At 68.7% G+C, this 15226-nt stretch overlaps 6 protein-coding genes across 6 annotated transcripts; 2 read left to right on the top strand and 4 right to left on the bottom strand.

Moving 5' to 3' along the window:
* Positions 1-156: 156 nt before the first annotated feature.
* Positions 157-2270, top strand: EMIHUDRAFT_459411 (hypothetical protein; the record flags this gene model as incomplete). Its single annotated transcript, XM_005767361.1, has 6 exons — positions 157-222; positions 390-427; positions 600-702; positions 1745-1879; positions 1950-2014; positions 2084-2270. The coding sequence occupies 6 exons, from the start codon at positions 157-159 to the stop codon at positions 2148-2150; spliced, it is 474 nt and encodes a 157-aa protein (XP_005767418.1). The 3' UTR covers positions 2151-2270.
* A 341-nt stretch (positions 2271-2611) lies between these two features.
* On the bottom strand, positions 2612-3361 carry EMIHUDRAFT_370859 (hypothetical protein). Its single transcript, XM_005767362.1, has one exon. It carries the CDS (start codon positions 2970-2972, stop codon positions 2781-2783), a length of 192 nt encoding a protein of 63 aa, XP_005767419.1. The 5' UTR covers positions 2973-3361; the 3' UTR covers positions 2612-2780.
* A 69-nt stretch (positions 3362-3430) lies between these two features.
* On the top strand, positions 3431-7438 carry EMIHUDRAFT_459412 (hypothetical protein; the record flags this gene model as incomplete). The annotated part of the gene is made up of 4 exons (XM_005767363.1): positions 3431-3659; positions 4132-4269; positions 4338-4803; positions 4851-7438. Coding segments are annotated over exons 3-4 (2670 nt in total), but the record flags the coding sequence as incomplete, so codon positions are not given.
* Positions 7439-7951: 513 nt separating this feature from the next.
* Positions 7952-10257, bottom strand: GTR2-2 (GTR2, GTR/RAG family GTPase). The gene is made up of 11 exons (XM_005767364.1): positions 9860-10257; positions 9726-9788; positions 9484-9534; positions 9282-9329; positions 9130-9186; positions 8888-8968; positions 8764-8817; positions 8612-8681; positions 8430-8542; positions 8284-8355; positions 7952-8197 (listed from the first exon to the last, which is right to left on the bottom strand). The coding sequence occupies exons 1-11, from the start codon at positions 10181-10183 to the stop codon at positions 8156-8158; spliced, it is 975 nt and encodes a 324-aa protein (XP_005767421.1). The 5' UTR covers positions 10184-10257; the 3' UTR covers positions 7952-8155.
* Positions 10258-10378: 121 nt separating this feature from the next.
* EMIHUDRAFT_459414 (hypothetical protein) lies at positions 10379-13449 on the bottom strand. Its single transcript, XM_005767365.1, has 8 exons — positions 12803-13449; positions 12535-12724; positions 12254-12463; positions 11865-12181; positions 11540-11791; positions 11249-11437; positions 11022-11186; positions 10379-10875 (listed from the first exon to the last, which is right to left on the bottom strand). Exons 1-8 carry the CDS (start codon positions 13433-13435, stop codon positions 10456-10458), a joined length of 2376 nt encoding a protein of 791 aa, XP_005767422.1. The 5' UTR covers positions 13436-13449; the 3' UTR covers positions 10379-10455.
* A 762-nt stretch (positions 13450-14211) lies between these two features.
* On the bottom strand, positions 14212-15005 carry EMIHUDRAFT_246247 (hypothetical protein; the record flags this gene model as incomplete). Its single annotated transcript, XM_005767366.1, has 2 exons — positions 14212-14676; positions 14844-15005. 2 exons carry the CDS (start codon positions 15003-15005, stop codon positions 14212-14214), a joined length of 627 nt encoding a protein of 208 aa, XP_005767423.1.
* Positions 15006-15226: the final 221 nt, after the last annotated feature.

The following is a 15226-nucleotide window of genomic DNA, read 5'->3' on the forward strand; positions in this document are numbered from 1 at the left end:
CCGGGTGGGCCCTTTTGCAACCTTTTGGCCGGTTTTGGCCCCTTTGGGCCTCCAGCACACCGTTTGTAAAGGGGGGGGCCCTTTTGGCCCTTTGGGGCCCAACTGGATTCGCCGGACCTTCGCTTCCTTCCCCCCCCCCCCCCTCATTCCTTCAGAATGGCTGCCCCGCCGGGCCCGACTCTCGCCCTCGAGCATGACCCCCTCAAGATGACCATCGCGCTGGTGCCCCCACCCCTCCCATACCACAACCGCGAGCCGACAACCCACAACCCACAAACCACAAACCCCAACCACAAGCCACAACCCTCGCGCCGCCCCCTCGCCTCACCACCCAACACCACCCACCACACCGCCCTTCGCGCACCCCACCGCCTCACCCCTCTCCCCAGCTGCTGCTCGTCCTCGTCTTCTTTTGCTTCCGCGGCTGGTGCCAGCCGCCCCCGCACGCACTCGCCGCACGCCACGCCTCGGCTCTCCTTCCCCTCTCCCTGCCGCTGCGCTGCTGCCGCTGCGCTGCTGCCGCTGCGTTGCTGCCGCTGCGCTGCTGCCGCTGCGTGCAGCCCGGCCGCCTCACGCGCCCCTCCCCCTCCCTCGCCCAGCGCTCGCTCCGAGGCGTGCGAGGGGGTGCTGCCTTTGATCATGCTCATGCCGGGCGCGGTGGCGGGCGCGTGGCTGCTGGCGCTAGTCACGGCCACCTTGGTGGTGATGCCGCTCGTCACAGACATGTCCGCCCGCCCCCGCCCGCCCCTCTGCCCCGCCCACCCCGCCGGCGAGTCCCCCCAGGCGGCCTCTCTCTCGCGCGGCCTCGCAGGTGGGCAGACGTGAGGCCGAGCCACAACCCGGCGCCTGCCTAGACGCTCCCTAGACGCTCCCTAGACGCTCCCTAGACACTCCCTAGACACTCCCTAGACACCGCCCGGCGTCTGCCCCGCTCGAGAGGCGCAACGCAGCAGCCCACCCGCTCAGCCGCCCCGGCCGCGCGCAGGCTGCCCTCTTCCTCATCCTCCCCTACCTCGCCTTCGCCGTCCTCTTCTTCGGCGCGGACCCGCACCCCTCTCACCGTCCCGCGCCGCGCCCCGCGCCCCCCACGCCTTCGCCCCCCACGCTCTTCGCCCCACAGAGAGACAGCGAGACCCGGGAGCGCCGCCCGCCCTCACCGCCGCCCCGCCCTGCCACCAGGCATGGCGGCGCACTGGGTCCACCTCTTGTGTGCGGGCCTCTCGCAGAAGCTCTGGCTCCGCAGCCGCGGCTACCGACGGCAACGGAATCGAGCCTCCCAGAGCGGCGCCAGCTGCCCCGCCTCCCTGCCCCTCAGCCACCCGCACCTCTCCCCGGACCCGTTTCCGTTGGCTTGAGCCCGTAGGCGACGCGCTCGTCTGACACGTGCAAAGGGGCTGTAGCCAGGGGGCGGTGTTCGGCATAGCGAGGGCCACACCCCGCGACTTACTGGGGAAGCACCCCGGAGAGGCTGGACGGGAGAGTATGGAGCGAGGAGGAGGCATCAGATCGCGTATATAGAGCGTGTGGGACTCGGCCTCGCGGTGGAGGAGAGATCGGAAGAGAATCAGGTTGTTAGACGGGTAGAAAAGAAAGAAGAAGAAAACACACACAACCCAAGGGAGGAATGGGAGGACGGCACGCCGCCACCACACCGGATTGGCGCTGCGATTTCTTTTTGTGCGGTGTCCGCGCACCATTTCTCAACGCGAGCGATATGGCCACAGCCCAGCAGTCCCCTCTCAAGGACCTCGGGCTTCCTTCCTGGCTCGACTCGCTGCTGCAGCCGGGCGTCGGGAATGGCGTCTTCATCACGCTGAAGGCCTCGCTGGTTCTCCTCATCTGCGTGCTCCTCGTCATGTGCTGCTACATCGACGACCCGGTCGCGACACTCGCTCCCCTCAAGGAGTAGAGGGGGTGCGCCTGGATGACACCCCTCTCCGTTGTCGCAGGACGTCGCGTTCCATCTCAAGGTCTTCACGAGCATGGCGGTAATTCTGCTGGCCATCGTCGTCTGGTGCGCGCTGCCGCCGCCGCCGCTCTGCGTGGAGGATGGCCGCGATCGAACGACAGTGCTTTGCTGTAGGTTCATCAACGAGTTCGGCGCGCAGCTTCGCAGCGGAGGGAACGTGGGCAACACGAAGAGAGACTAGCGCAATCCACGTGCAGGTGATGCCGTCAGAGTTCCCTTGTCTGTTGTCACGCATATACGTCGAGGACGCATCTGTCCGTCTCTCTGTGTTCATACGTTGTACTAATATTTTTCACACGTTCATGAATTGGACTGCATATCTGGAGTGCATATCTCGACTTTTTCGCGAGCGCCTGGGCCTATGGCCCGCTGTGCGCGGCTTTTGCGACCCCCGCGCCCCGGGCCCGGCGCTCTGCCGCTGCCTCTGGCGTCCTGGGCGCGCGCGCCTCCAGTTCCGCCACAGAGCACACCCAAATACGAAATAGTATTTGAAAATTTCAAAATGCCAACGGCCACATGACCACGTGGTCTCACTGCGGCCACGGGCCAGTCCCACGCTGCGGAGTGCGCACGGGCGCTGTGCGCGTACACGCCCATGAAACACGGCGGAAGCGGGATGGCACGCGGGATGAAGCAGGATGGCACCGCGGCACCGCGGCACCGCCCCCCCCCCCCCCCAGAGCAAACTACCCCACACACTCTCTCGGTCTCGCACGCCCCTGTGCAGTGGCGCTGCCGGACAGACACAGCAAAGGAATTCCTCGGTCAGCGCAAAGAGCAGCCAATCGACAGACCCATCTCTCCCTCGCCCTCACCGGGAGGTCGTGTTAAAGAAGCTGAAGAAGTGCTCCGAGACTTGGTTTGGGTAGACGACGGAGTCCAAGAAGCTCTGGTTGGACTTTTGCGTCTCGGCGAGCTGTCGGTTTTCCTCAGCAAAGACCCGCCGCATCTCCGCCCTCTTTGCCTCCAGCTGCGCCTCGGTCGAGCAGCGCACCTGCCGCATATGCTCAATCTCCTCCGCCACCTGCGAGCTCCACGCGCGCTCCTCGGCCTCTGCCTCTTGCCGCTCTGTCGCCTGCTCCGCCTGTTGCTGAAGGATGGCCTGATGCTCGTCGGCAGAAAAGCCCTTGAAGTGGTCCGGCCGCACCCGGTTCGGCGAGATGTACGAGCGGCTGACCGACGGGTCCTCGTTCAGAAGGGTGGAGGAGAGGTTGTTCTCAATCTCGGCAAGGTTGTCGCGCACCTCTGCGGCCTAGCTCCAACAGCCGACAGCCGACAGCCGCCAACCGCCAACCGCCAACCGCCAGCAGCCAGCCGCCGCGCCGCGCGCACACACTGCCTTTTGCGCCTCGGCGCAGGCCTCGCTACCCGATCGTCCGTGCTCCGCTCGCCGCGGCCGCTCCCGGTCGCGCAGCGGCCGAGGCCGTGAACATAAACCTACAGGGGAGCCGGTGGCGGTGGTGGCGCCCGGGGTGGGTGCAGCAGGTGCTGCGCGGGTCAAAGTCCAGAGCGCCGCGTCTCTTTCGCTAGTAACCGTGCCGTCGATCCTTGCGGCGCGCTGACTCGCTGGTGGACGGGGCCGGCGGCGTGCTGATGCGTCCCAACGCGTCGGGCGGCAAGCGCCGGGGCAAAGATCTAGAGCCTGGAGAACTCGAGGACGGCGAGATCGGGAGCCCGGTTCGAGGAGACGGTGCGCCGTGCCTGCCGGCCCCGTCCTCCCCCCTCTCCCCCCTCTCCCTCCTCCCCCCCTCTCCACCTCGCTCTCCACCGCTCGCTCGCTCCCCAGTTACGCATCTCGCTTTTCCTCCTCCTTCCCCCCACCTCCATCGTTCCGACCCCCACCCTCCCCACCTCCGCCTTCTCCACCCCCACCCTCTCCACCCCCGTCCTCTCCAGCCCCGCCCTCTCCCCCACCTCCCACCTCCCTCTCTGCCTCCACCCTCCCCACTCCCTCCCTTACCGCCTCCCTCGCCCCCACCTCCCTCTCCCCACCCCGCCCTCCCCACCCCGGCCCCACCGCCTCCCTCCTTTCCTCCTCGCATTCCCGACGGGGAGCCGCAAGCGCCTCCGCTGCCCCCTCCATCCCGCCCCCCTTCTCAACATACCTCCCTCTCGGCCGGCCGGCGCGTCTTATCCGACGCCGCACCCTGTGCTGCACGCAGGCGGGCCGGCGCAGGGCCCTGGCTGCGGCAACGCGCTCGGGCGTCAGAACAGCTGGTCCGGCATGCATGGCGGCATGCGCGGCCGGCCTCCCGATCCGCCCATGCGCCCGCAGCGCAGCTTCCCCGACCAGCCCAACGGTGCGCGCAACCCGCCCGCCTTGTCTGCCCGTCTCGCTCTGCCCTCTGACCCGCGCCCTGCTCTGCAGGCCCGGGCATGAGCCGCCCGATGCTTGGCCGCGAGGCGGGCATGCCGCGCGAGCCCGTCAGACCGGGCGGGCGATGGGACGACCGTCCCAACGCGGGCATGCGCGGCAGCAACCCTGCCGACGACCGGCCCGACATCCGGCGCGAGCGGAGCCGCTTCTCTGACGCGCAGCCGCACCCGATGCCACGCGAGCAGCCGCACCCGATGCAGCGCGGCCCGGGGCCGCTTCCGCCGCCACCGCCAGGCGGAGGGCGGATGGGGATGCACGGCGCGCCGCCGCCGCCGCCGCCGCACCGGCAGCAGCTGCCGCCGCACGCGCAGCAGGCCCGGCCGCCAATGGGCCAGCCCATGCCTCGCGAGCACAGCAGCGGCGGGATGCGCCGCGATGGCAGCGCGCCGCTCAGCCGTCCACCGCCTGACGCGGGCCCGTACGCGCGGGGCTGGAAGGACGACGGCCGGCCGGGTTGGCCGCACGACGGCATGGGCCCCGGCCGCGAGCCTGCCGGCGACCTCGGCCGCGCTCCTCCGCCGCCGCCGCACCGGCCGGGGCCGCACGGGCGGGGCCCGCCCCCGCACATGCACCCGCAGCAGCTCGGCCCGCCGTCGATGCCCCTCCACGGCGGAGGGTACGCGGAGCTCCCGCCCGCCCCGCCGCCCGCCCCGCCGCCCGCCCCGCCGCCGCCCCGGCCGGCGGCGGGCGGGGACGACGACAGCCTCTTTGACGTGCCCGACGACTGGGAGCAAGCGCGAGCGAGCAACGCGGCGGCGACGACGACGGCCACCTCGCACGGACTGCCGCCGCCGCCGGTGCCGCCGCCGTTTGCCCCGCCGTTGGACTCCGCCGTGCCCGCGCGGGCGGGCGGCCCGCCGTTCGGGGGCCGCGACTGGATGGGGCCGCGCCTCTCGCTCGAGCCCGCCCCGAGCCTGCGCCAGCCCGAGAGCAGGGCGGGCGCGCTCGCGCCGCCGAGCTGCGCGCTGCCCGGCCTGCCGCCGCTCTTCCCTTCGGCTGCGGAGCTCGCGCCGCCCCCCCCGTCGCGGCTGAGCCAGCCCCTCGAGCCTCCCTTGCCCTCCGCCGCGTGCTCGCCCTCGCTCGCGCCCGAGGCGAGGGCCGCGCCGGAGCTCGCCGGCGGCGGCGAGTCGCCAGGAGGCGTCCGGCCGCGCGGTCGGCTGGGCTGGGGGCAGGGGCTGCTGCGACGCGGCCTCGCCAAGCCCAAGCCGGAGGACGAGCCGGCCGCCCTCAAGGAGGCGCCGGAGGAGCCCGCCTCGAGCGAGGCACCCGCTCCGGCGGCGGCCGACGCGGAGGCGCCTGCGGCCACCGCGCCCGCGCCCGAGGCGGCCGCGCCCGCCGAGGCGCCCGAGGCGGCGGCTCCCGACCCGGCTCCCCCCGCGCCCGCGCCCGAGGCGGCCGCTCCCGACGACGGCGAGCCGGCTCCCGCCGCGGCAGACGACGACGCCCTCCCGGTTGGCGAGCCGGCCGCGCCCGAGCCCGCTCCGGCGCCCGCTCCGGCGGCGCCAAAGCCGAGCAAGATGGAGCTGCTGGGCAAGATCGACGACATCGAGACGGTGATCGAGGAGAAGGAGAAGATCATCGAGGTCGCCGAGGCGAAGCGTACCGCCGCGCAGCGCGCCGCCGCCCTCGTCGAGGCCAAGGCGCTCCAGGCGAGCACCCCGAGCGGCGCGGACGGTGGCGGCTCGTCATCGACGGCCTCGCGGCGCGAGGCGATGTCGATCCCCGACCTGATCGAGCTGCTCTACATGCGCAACGCGAAGGCGGCCGAGAAGTCGCACGAGGCGCTTCTCGCCCGGCTCGAGGAGGGCGGCCGCGTGGGGCGGAACGACGAGCCCGTCTTCGCCTCCGAGCTGCCGCTGTACCGCGCCAACCTCGCCAGCCGCGCAAAGATGGCGCGGCGGCTGCTTCCGGCGGTGCGCGAGCGCGCGCAGGGCCTCGAGCAGACGAACGCGCAGCTCCGCGCGCGCTTCTCCCAGCTGCAGCGCGCGTGGGACACCGCGACGGCCAAGCGCGAGCGGGAGCGCGAGAAGCGCAAGTCGCTCAAGACGGCTCACGACGACGGCGCCAGCGGCGGGCGCGCCAGCCGCAACCGCACGGTCGGCTCCTTCGACGTCGTGCGGTCGGAGGAGGAGATGAACGCAGTGCTGGCGCAGCTCGCCGAGCAGGAGAAGAAGGAGCGCAACGACGACTGGTGCCGCGCCAATTGCGCGGTCCCGACGCCGATGCTGCTCGAGCCGCTCCTGTCTGCCACGCCGACGTTTATACCGCGCAACGGCGTCATCCCGGACGTGATGGCGGACGAGCGCGAGCGGAAGAAGCGGATGGTGTGGAGCGAGGAGGAGGAGGCCCTCTTCACCGCAAAGTACCTCACCTACCCCAAGAACTTCCGCAAGATTGCCTCCTTCCTCGAGTGGAAGTCGCCCGGCGACTGCGTCCAGTTCTACTACCTCAACAAGTACAAGCTCGACCTCAAAAAGACGCTGCTGAAGACGCAGCGCCGCCGCCCCGGCTCGACGCCGCGTGCGTTCCGCGAGGTGCAGGCCATCACGCCCGCGCGCGCCGTCGAGGCGCCCAAGCCGGTCAACGACAAGGACTTTGTCACCAACCCCTTCCGGCAGGGCATGCGCGCGCGCGCGCGCAACTTCTCGTACAAGGAGTCGGACATCGCCTCCCGCGCAGAGGGGTCGGAGGAGGTCGCCGAGCCTGCGGCCGCACTGCCGCCGCTGCCGCCGCTCCCCGCCAGCGGCGCCACCTCGAACCGCTGGTCGGACGCGGAGCGCAGCAGGCTCGCCGCGGCGGTGCAGCGGCACGGCACCTCGGCGTGGGCGCAGGTCGCGCAGCAGGTGGGGACAAAGACGTCGACGCAGTGCAAGAACTATTACGCAAACTACCGCGACCGGCTGCCCGGCCTCGGCGGCAAGGAGGAGGCCGCCGCCGGCGCCAAGCGCGAGCGGGAGGAGGGGTCCGGTCCGGCGAGGAGCGGCAAGAAGGCGCGCGAGCTCAAGGGCGGCAAGGACAAGAAGAAGGCGCTCGCGGCGCACAGCGGGAGCGCGGCTGGCCAGCTGCACGAGCCGGAGGATGCCGTGGCAGCGGTCGCAGCTGCGGCGGCGCACGCGAGCGCGCAGCCACAGCTACCTCCGCCGCAGCCACCTCCGCCGCAGCCACCTCCGCCGCAGCCTCCTCCGCCGCCTGAGCCGCCTGAGCCAACGCAACCGCTCACGCAGCAGCAGCAGGCGCAACCGCCGCAGCAGCAAGCGTCACTGCCGCCGCCGCAGCAGACGCAGCCGCCACCGCAGCAGACACCGCCGTCGCCGCAGCAACAGCCTCAGCAGGCGCGGGCTTCGCCGAGTGGTCCCGGAATGCACGCTGCGATAGCAGCCGCGATCGCCGCCGGGGCGGCAGCTATCGGTACTCCCCCGGTGAAGCCCGAGGCCAAGGCCGAGCTGCCGCCCCCTTTGTCCGGTGCGGATGTGCCGGCCGCCGCCGCCGCCCCTCCAGCCGCTGAGCCCGAGGGCGATGCGGGCGCCGCCACCGCAAGTGCCGAGCGCGAGCCCAGCGACGCAGGAGACTCTGCGATGGCAGACGCCTCTGTCAGCTGAGTCTCCTTTTTTGTCTCTATTGTACATGCAAATAACAGAAAAGAGGACACCTCCACCGTAGCGCTGTGCGGTCGCGTGTCGGAATACGGAGAACAGCGCGAGTCGCGAGGCCGAGGGTGGGCTGTTGTTGTTCTCGGTTCTCGCGAGCTCCACGACCTCCCGGCTCCCGCGACCTGTCTCGCTGTCCAACCAAGTCCGGATGTCGCCGCGTCACTTGGGCTGGTTGGGCAGCCGGAAGAGTTCTCCGAGCGCCTGAGAGACGACGGTGGCGTGCTGGCTCGAGATGCGGCGGCGATGGGCTCTTGGCAGCGGCAGGGCGAAAGGGGGGGGAGGTGGGCCTTTCGGAAGGAGGCGCAGTTGTACTCGAGCAAGCCCTGCTGCTGCATCACAGACTCCTTGAGGATGCAGACCTGCGGAGGAGCGGGGCTCGAGCCGCGCGGGGAGGGGCGAGGGGGGCGAGGAGGGGTTCGCGGCGCAAGCGGACCAGCGCGAGCGAGCGGTTCATCTCTCGCAGAAAGAGGGCGGTGCCGTTGTTGAGAGTGATGACGCAGTTTGAGGCGGTGGAGCCAGTGCCGTCGTCAGCCCCCTCGCCGAGGCCTGAAGCGAGGCAGGGCGGAGGTGAGCACACCTCGAGTCTGTCTGCCGCCTGTGCTGCTGCAGCCGCGCCGTAGATGCAGGAGACGTCGATGACGACGTCGATCATGTCGGCGCAGAGCTCGTACGACTGCATGTCGACCTGCGCGTGTGGCGGTGCGACGCGGGGTGAGGCTCATCTTGCATATCGGCTGCATCTCGGCTGCATCTCGGCTGCATCTCACCAGCGACGAGTCGGTTGCGATGTAGATCTTCGAGACGACGTCGAAGAGGAAGGCCTGGGAGGGGAGAAGGCGCGAGAGGGGGGTGGGTAGGTGTGTGTGTGTGTGTGAGTGTGTGTGTGTGTGCCTTCTCGATGCGGCACGAGGCGACGAGGATGTCGAGCAGCGACTCGAGGGTGGGCAGCTGAGGGATGAGCTGCTGCACCACCTGCTCCAGGCCGGGGGGGCCAGGGTGTGTGTGCGTGTGCGTGTGTGTGTGTGTGTGTGTGTGTGTGTGTGTGTGTGTGTGTGTGTGTGTGTGTGTGTGTGTGTGTGTGTGTGAGGGGCCGAGGAGGGGCTGGGTCGGGGGGGGGGGGGGGGGGGATGCTCCTTGGAGAAGGCCTCGAAGACCGAGTGGTCGTAGATGGAGGTGAGGTGAAAGTTGACCTGTGGCGGGAGGAGGGCTGTGGGTGCTCCGTGTCGCCCCTCCTCGCCCTCACCTCCCCCCCGCCGCCGCCACCCGCCCCCTCCCTCCCACGCGCCTTGACGTGCTGCAGCCGTGCGGCGGTGAGCTCCTCGGAGAGGTGCGCCTTCGGAGATTTAATATTACTTAGATCAGGAGAGTAATTAATTAAGGCGGTGAGCTCCTCGGAGAGGTGCGCCTTCAGGGAGGGTCCGAGGAGGGTCGAGCAAGGGTCCGAGAGGGATCGGAGAGGGCTCTGGAAGGGCCGCTCAGAGGGACGCCTGCAGCTCGCGCTGGCACTCGATCCGCTGGTCCTCGGAGAAGGAGTCCACCTGGCGGCGGCGACAGGCAGGTGTCGGGGGCGTGTGAGGGACGTGTCCTGGACGTGTCCTGGGCAAGAGTGTGGCCCTCCGTCCGGCGGAGGGAAGGTCCGGCCGGTCGGCGGCGCTGGGAAGGCAGTGTGCTGGGCGCAAGGGGCGGGCGGCGGGCGGCGCTGCGGTGGCGGCGGTGGCGGGCGGAATGCCTTGTGCACGAGAACCTCGAAGACGATGCTCGGGTTGATCCGGTACGCCGTCCCTATCGTGGCCTGGAGGAGGGAGGCGGGTGGGTTGGCCACAGCCGAGCACAAGGGCTGGCCCACGCTCAGGCGGCCGTTACCTGCAGCCGCGCGAGCGCCTCTGCGTGGTCGTCCTGCGCATCGATGACCCAGACGAGTGCGCTGCAGCCGCCAAAGGTGAGCTCGGGCTTGACGGCGGCCGAGGTGGTGTCAACGTGGCCCGGAAAGTCCCAAACCTCGAACTGCACAAAGGAGGAGTTCGCAATGTCGTTCTTGACAAGCTTATTCGTCGGCTCCAGGAAGAGCGTCTCGTGTGGGGACATCTTGTGGAAGACGACCTTCTGGATCGACGACTTACCGGCGCGCCGCGCGCCCATCAAAAGCACGCGGGGCGTCGAGGGCCCGTCGTGGCGGGCGGATGCCATTGGTGGCAGAGCGTTCGCAACCGCCCGAGGTGTGCCGGGGCAGCTAGCGGCGAGAGTTCGCCCCCGAGAGTTCGTCTCTTGGTGCGAAAGAATTCTCGCAGAGCATGACCTGGGGCATGACCTAGGGCGCCGCCGCCGGCATCGCGGCAAGCCAACTAGCCAATCGGGGGGTCCAAATCATCATCTCGCTTTTTTGATTCTTTTCTCTTGGACCCCCAAACGCGAGAAACGACCATCTCCTTCGACTCAGGGGCCGAGCGGGTGGGCTAGATCTAGAAGCCCAGGAGCTTCCGCGCCCACCCGATGATCTCCTTGTCTGCGGGCAGCTTCGCGACGGTGGAGCCCTTGTCCTCGCCCCTCTTCTGCCAGTCGGGCAGGCTCATCTTGCACTCCGCGATGGAGCCGCTGGCGGTGAAGTACTCGTTGTCGTGCACAACCGTCTTGGCCGCACCGTCGCAGGCGAAGCCGCCGACGTCGTTGCCAGTGATGACGAGCTTGTTGTCGTAGAAGCGGTCCTCGTGCCCCGGCCGCTGCGAGCACACGCCGAGGCCCCGGCCGACATAGGCGTACACGTTGGAGTAGTGGTGGTTGTCGTGGCCGCCAAAGTCGTTCTTCATGCCCTGCCCGCCGTAGACGAGGAAGTTGTGGTGCGTCTTGTAGTACGCCGAGCCGTCGTCATTGTCGACATCCTCCTGCGGCGTGGGCGGCGGCGTGAGGGGCGGCGTGAGGGCGGCGTCGCAAGTGGCAGGAGGCGGGCCTGCGGGCTGTAGTTGTCGATGAAGAAGTTGTGATGGATCTCGCGCCACGCCATCGTCATCGAGGCGCTGCCGTCGCGCACCGTCGTGAGGAAGGGCTGGCGGTCCCACGAGTTGAACGGGCCGTGGTCGCCGCTCTCGCGGCAGGTGGAGAAGACGAGATTGTGCGAGATCTCGTCGCCGCCGCCGAAGCCGTCGTTGGCGTTGATCCCAGCGCGCGGCCCGTTGAAGAAGACGTTGCCGCTCACCTACCGTGGGACGCGTCGTGGACGCGTCGTGGACGCATCGCCGCGGCCCGTTGGAAAGAGACGTCGCCGCGCGCCGTCGACTGCGCCGTCTTGGCCTGCACGAAGAAGGACGACTGCTTCTCGTAGAGGCCAACCTCGCGGGCGCTGCAGCCGGAGACGGTGGTGTAGCGCGGGTGGTTGCCGTCTGTCCCGTCCACCCCCGCGTGCGGGTAGTTTTCAATCCGCTCGCCGGGCCTGCCCGGGTCGGACGCCTGAGGGGACGCGTCGCGGACGTGTCACGGTCGTGTCATGCATGGGCCACGGGTCCGCTCGGGCCCCGACGCCGTCTCGTTGGTGTACCCCCACGCGGCGACCGCATTCCCTCCGACGAAGGCGAAGTCGGAGTTGGTGATGGCGGCGTGGCGGTTGTACCCCGACACCATCACCGCGTTCCCGTCGACCCGCTCGAAAGAGCACGCGTCGAATCGGACCCCCTCGGTGCCCTGCAGGAAGACGGCGCCCACGCGGTCCAGCGCCCAATCGCCGGCGGACGGGACGCCGTGCGGGTCCATGTACGTGTAGCGCGCGGCGCGGAAGGTGACGCCGCTGTGCGAGATGCCGCGCGCCTGCAGACGCGTCAGAGCCGGTCCAGGGCCGGCCCGCGGGCGAGGGGGCGCCGCTCTGGGAGACGGCGCGCACCGGCGCCCAACGCGACGCGCTGATGTTGACGAGCGTGCGGAGCGAAGGCGCGACGACCGACGCGGCGGCGGGCGGCGGCCCGGTGCCATTGTAAAAGAGGTAGAGCCGCTTCGCCTTCGTGTCGAAGAAGAACTCGCCCGGCGCGTCGAGCTCCTCGTAGATGTTCTCCACGAAGAAGTCGCCGCCGCGGTTTTCGCCGCGCGCGCCCTGGTTGCCGCCCTTGCCAAACGTGAAGTTGCCGGAGGAGGCGTTGTACGCGCCCACCTCGAACATCCAGTTGGCCCAGCGCGCAGGCCGCCACACGAAGAAGAGTGCGCCTACTCGCGGCCTTCTCGCCCGTGAGTCGCAGCCGTGTGTCGCAGCCGCCAGACGAAGCGAGAGGGGCCTACGGGCGAGCTCGGAGGCGCTCCGAGAGGGCCCCTGCAGGTGCCTCCGCGCGAGGGAGCGGGCGCCGGACGGGTCCTTGTACGGCGCGTGCGGCAGCGCGCCAGGCTTGGGCGTCACCCCCGACGGCGTGCGGAAGGCGAAGGCGCCTCCGCCAGACGGGTGGCGCGAGCACCAGTACGAGACGGGAGGGTCGTAGACGGAGCAGAGCCCGCCTGCTCGCGGCGTGAGGGGGTGTGAAGAGGCGCTCCTCGCAGAGGAGGCTCGCGCTCCAACCGAGCCCGACCCACTCCAATCATGTAGTGCTCGAACCAGCCGCCGTTCGGGCGGTCGTGCGAACTGGCGTTGTCCGTGTAAAAGTGGACGGGCCCGAACTTGTTGAAGTCGGGCGGCGTCCAGTCGGCGTCCTTCTCGGAGACCATCCCGCCGTAGCCGGGCGACACCTCGATCCCTCCCGGCAGGTTCGGGTAGCGCGCCTGCACGAAGGCTCAGAGAAGGCTCAACAGCGCCGGCTCGTGTGCGGAGATGCCGGCCGGCAGGCTGGGGCAGCGCGCCCGCGTCGCGCGCACGCCGTCGATCTGCAGGCCCGGGATGTCGTCCACCCCGCTCACGTCGGCGACCCAAATGTTGGTCGTCTCGTTGGCGGCGTTGCGACGCCCCACGTCGTGCGGCCTCCACGCAACCTTGAGCTCGACCCCGCCCGAAACGACCGGCACTTCGCCGGGGTGCGCCATGACCCGCAGGTTGGAGTGAGAGGCGTTTAGCGTGATTGTGGAGGAGAGGAAGTGCGTCCCTCCTCGGAGCACCACGGTGCGCGCGGCGCTCGCCGCGGCGCGGTCGCAGGCCAGCTGGATCGACCGCAGCGGTGTCGCCTCGGTGCCTGCGCCCTCGTCGTCGCCCGCAGGTGAGACAAAGATGCTCCCCGAGGGCGCAGGCTCAGGCTGGAAGGGCGACGTTGCGTCGGCGCCGCGCATCGGCGCCGTGCAGCCCGGTCCATTCAGTCCAAGCGCGTAGTAGAGCGACTCAAAGGAGCCCAAGCGGGGCAGCAGCTTCCGGCCGTAGTCGTAGGCCGCTTTGCGCATTTCGCAGTCGAACGAGGCTGGGACCTTGTCCGCGTGAGGCGCCCGGATCGGCCATTTGTTGCTGCTGCCGGCCGCCGTCGCAACGGAGAGCCCAACAATCATCATACGAGCCCTGAAAACATGGGAAAAAGAATTGTTGCACGAGAGATTTCCCATCCCTGTCCTTCTCCCACCCCTCGTTTGGCGTGCCCGTTTTATTTATTTATTTTATCCCATCCCCCGTGTGGTTTCTTTCTTTTTACGACGAGATTGGAACGACCGCGAGGTGGCATGAAGGTCACGAGAGATAGGGGGGGAGGAGGCAGACGCCCAAGGGAACACTCCTTTCCTTAAAATCCCTGTGTGGTGGCGGCCTGTGCGGTTCTCCCATCCCCCCGTGGGTTCGCGTGTTTTCCTTCTTTCCTTTTATTACACCGGGCGCGGAACTGGGAGAGAGAGATTGTTGTGGGTGCGGGACTCGACTGGCGCGCACTGGCACGGACACGACAAACAAAACGTTAGAGTTGTTTGGTATTGCTAAAAATCTCTCTCTCTCGGACACGGGACACCGGGTGCACGCCAACATGCACCGCGGCCACCAGCGGAGAGAGCCGCCACGGTAAGCAACGTTGAAATGCAGCCCACTCCGGGATGTCTGTGTGTGACAGTGTGTGTTTGTGCCTTTCGGTTTGTTTCGTTGAACAGGCGCTCTCAGAAGAATGAGAATGATGGCCCACACTCACAATTTACTGCACGAAAGAACAAAGGTCAAAGCAAGCGACTGGTCGGTTCCATCTCAGTCACAACGACAGAACGAGACGGGCTCGATAGTCATGTGAGCGCGCGCGCACACGTTGGTCTGAGTGCCCTCGACACAGGTTCCAGCTCGGGTAGCTACAGGTTCAAGCGGCGGCCGGCACTGGGCTCGAATGGACAGGCGACGGCGGGGCGCTCGACCTGGCGCTCGACACGAGGTCCAGCACAACGCCGCCGCCGCTCTTGCAGTTCTGCTTGAACATCCCTAGCTCGAGCGAGGTGACGCCCTGGTACGCTCCCGAGGCCTCGGGCACGATGGCGACGCACGTCACCTGCGAGAGGTCCACCGCCTCGCCGCGCGTGATCCGGCTCACCTTGATGGCCTCGGTGGTGGTGTAGATGGCGAGCGGCTTGGCGTCCATGTTTAGCACATGCGTGAACTCGCCCGGCCACGCCTGCGCGAGCTTGATGAACTGCGTCCACGCCTGGTAAAACTTGGTGTTATTCGGCCCGCCCAAGCCCTTCATGATGTCTGACCTGCCGCAGTTCTGAGTCAGCTTGAACGCCGGCACCTTGGCCTCCGTCTCGAAGAAGGCGAGTGCGCCTTCAACCTGCGTCCGGGTGCCAGGGTGCGGGGTGGCGGGCGGGCGTCACGGGCGGGCGGGGCCCAAGGGCATCGGGCGGGCGGGGCCCAAGGACGGGCGGAGGGGGTGGGGGCAATACGGTCAAGGATAGGTGGCGCAACGAAGCGACACCGCTCCGACTAATACACTCGCACCGGGTCGTTCTCCGTCCAAACCAGCTGCAGCGTGCCCTGTGCCACATCATTCCAAACCAGCGAGCCGCAGGTCGACGGCTTCTTCTGCTCGCGCTCGCGCTGTGAGAGCCGAGGCGCAGGAGCCGAGGCCTCACCACCGGGTGTTGAGGACGCGCAGCCCATCACGGGCTAAGCTTCGGGAGGAGTAGAGCTTGACGCGTCCAGCAGTTGCAGAGCACCGAGTAGGGCTTGGCCGGCAGCCGCGCCTCGCCTCGATTGACTTGCAGAGCACCAGTGCTTGCTTATCACGCATCGAAAGTAAAGGAAAACCGCTTGACCCCGAGTTCATTTTGTAACCGATGAGATGAGATGAGACCGCCATGGAGTTGGGAGAAATCAAATTC

This window comes from Emiliania huxleyi (assembly GCF_000372725.1).
Source record: "Emiliania huxleyi CCMP1516 unplaced genomic scaffold EMIHUscaffold_499, whole genome shotgun sequence".
Lineage (NCBI taxonomy): Eukaryota > Haptophyta > Isochrysidales > Noelaerhabdaceae > Emiliania > Emiliania huxleyi.

Coding starts and splice junctions, on each gene's coding strand:
- EMIHUDRAFT_370859 (XM_005767362.1), bottom strand. CDS start 2,972: ATGCGGCAGGTGCGCTGCTCGACCGAGGCGCAGCTGGAGGCAAAGAGG.
- GTR2-2 (XM_005767364.1), bottom strand. CDS start 10,183: ATGGCATCCGCCCGCCACGACGGGCCCTCGACGCCCCGCGTGCTTTTG. Junction 8,969..9,129: donor TCTTCGAGGCCTTCTCCAAG/GAGCATCCCCCC, acceptor GGCCTGGAGCAG/GTGGTGCAGCAGCTCATCCC. Junction 8,198..8,283: donor ACTGCGCCTCCTTCCGAAAG/GCCCACCTCCCC, acceptor GTCGTCTCTCAG/GCGCTCGGAGAACTCTTCCG.
- EMIHUDRAFT_459414 (XM_005767365.1), bottom strand. CDS start 13,435: ATGATGATTGTTGGGCTCTCCGTTGCGACGGCGGCCGGCAGCAGCAAC. Junction 11,792..11,864: donor GCGCGTCGCGTTGGGCGCCG/GTGCGCGCCGTC, acceptor ACGCGTCTGCAG/GCGCGCGGCATCTCGCACAG. Junction 11,438..11,539: donor CCTTCGTCGGAGGGAATGCG/GTCGCCGCGTGG, acceptor GCGTCCCCTCAG/GCGTCCGACCCGGGCAGGCC.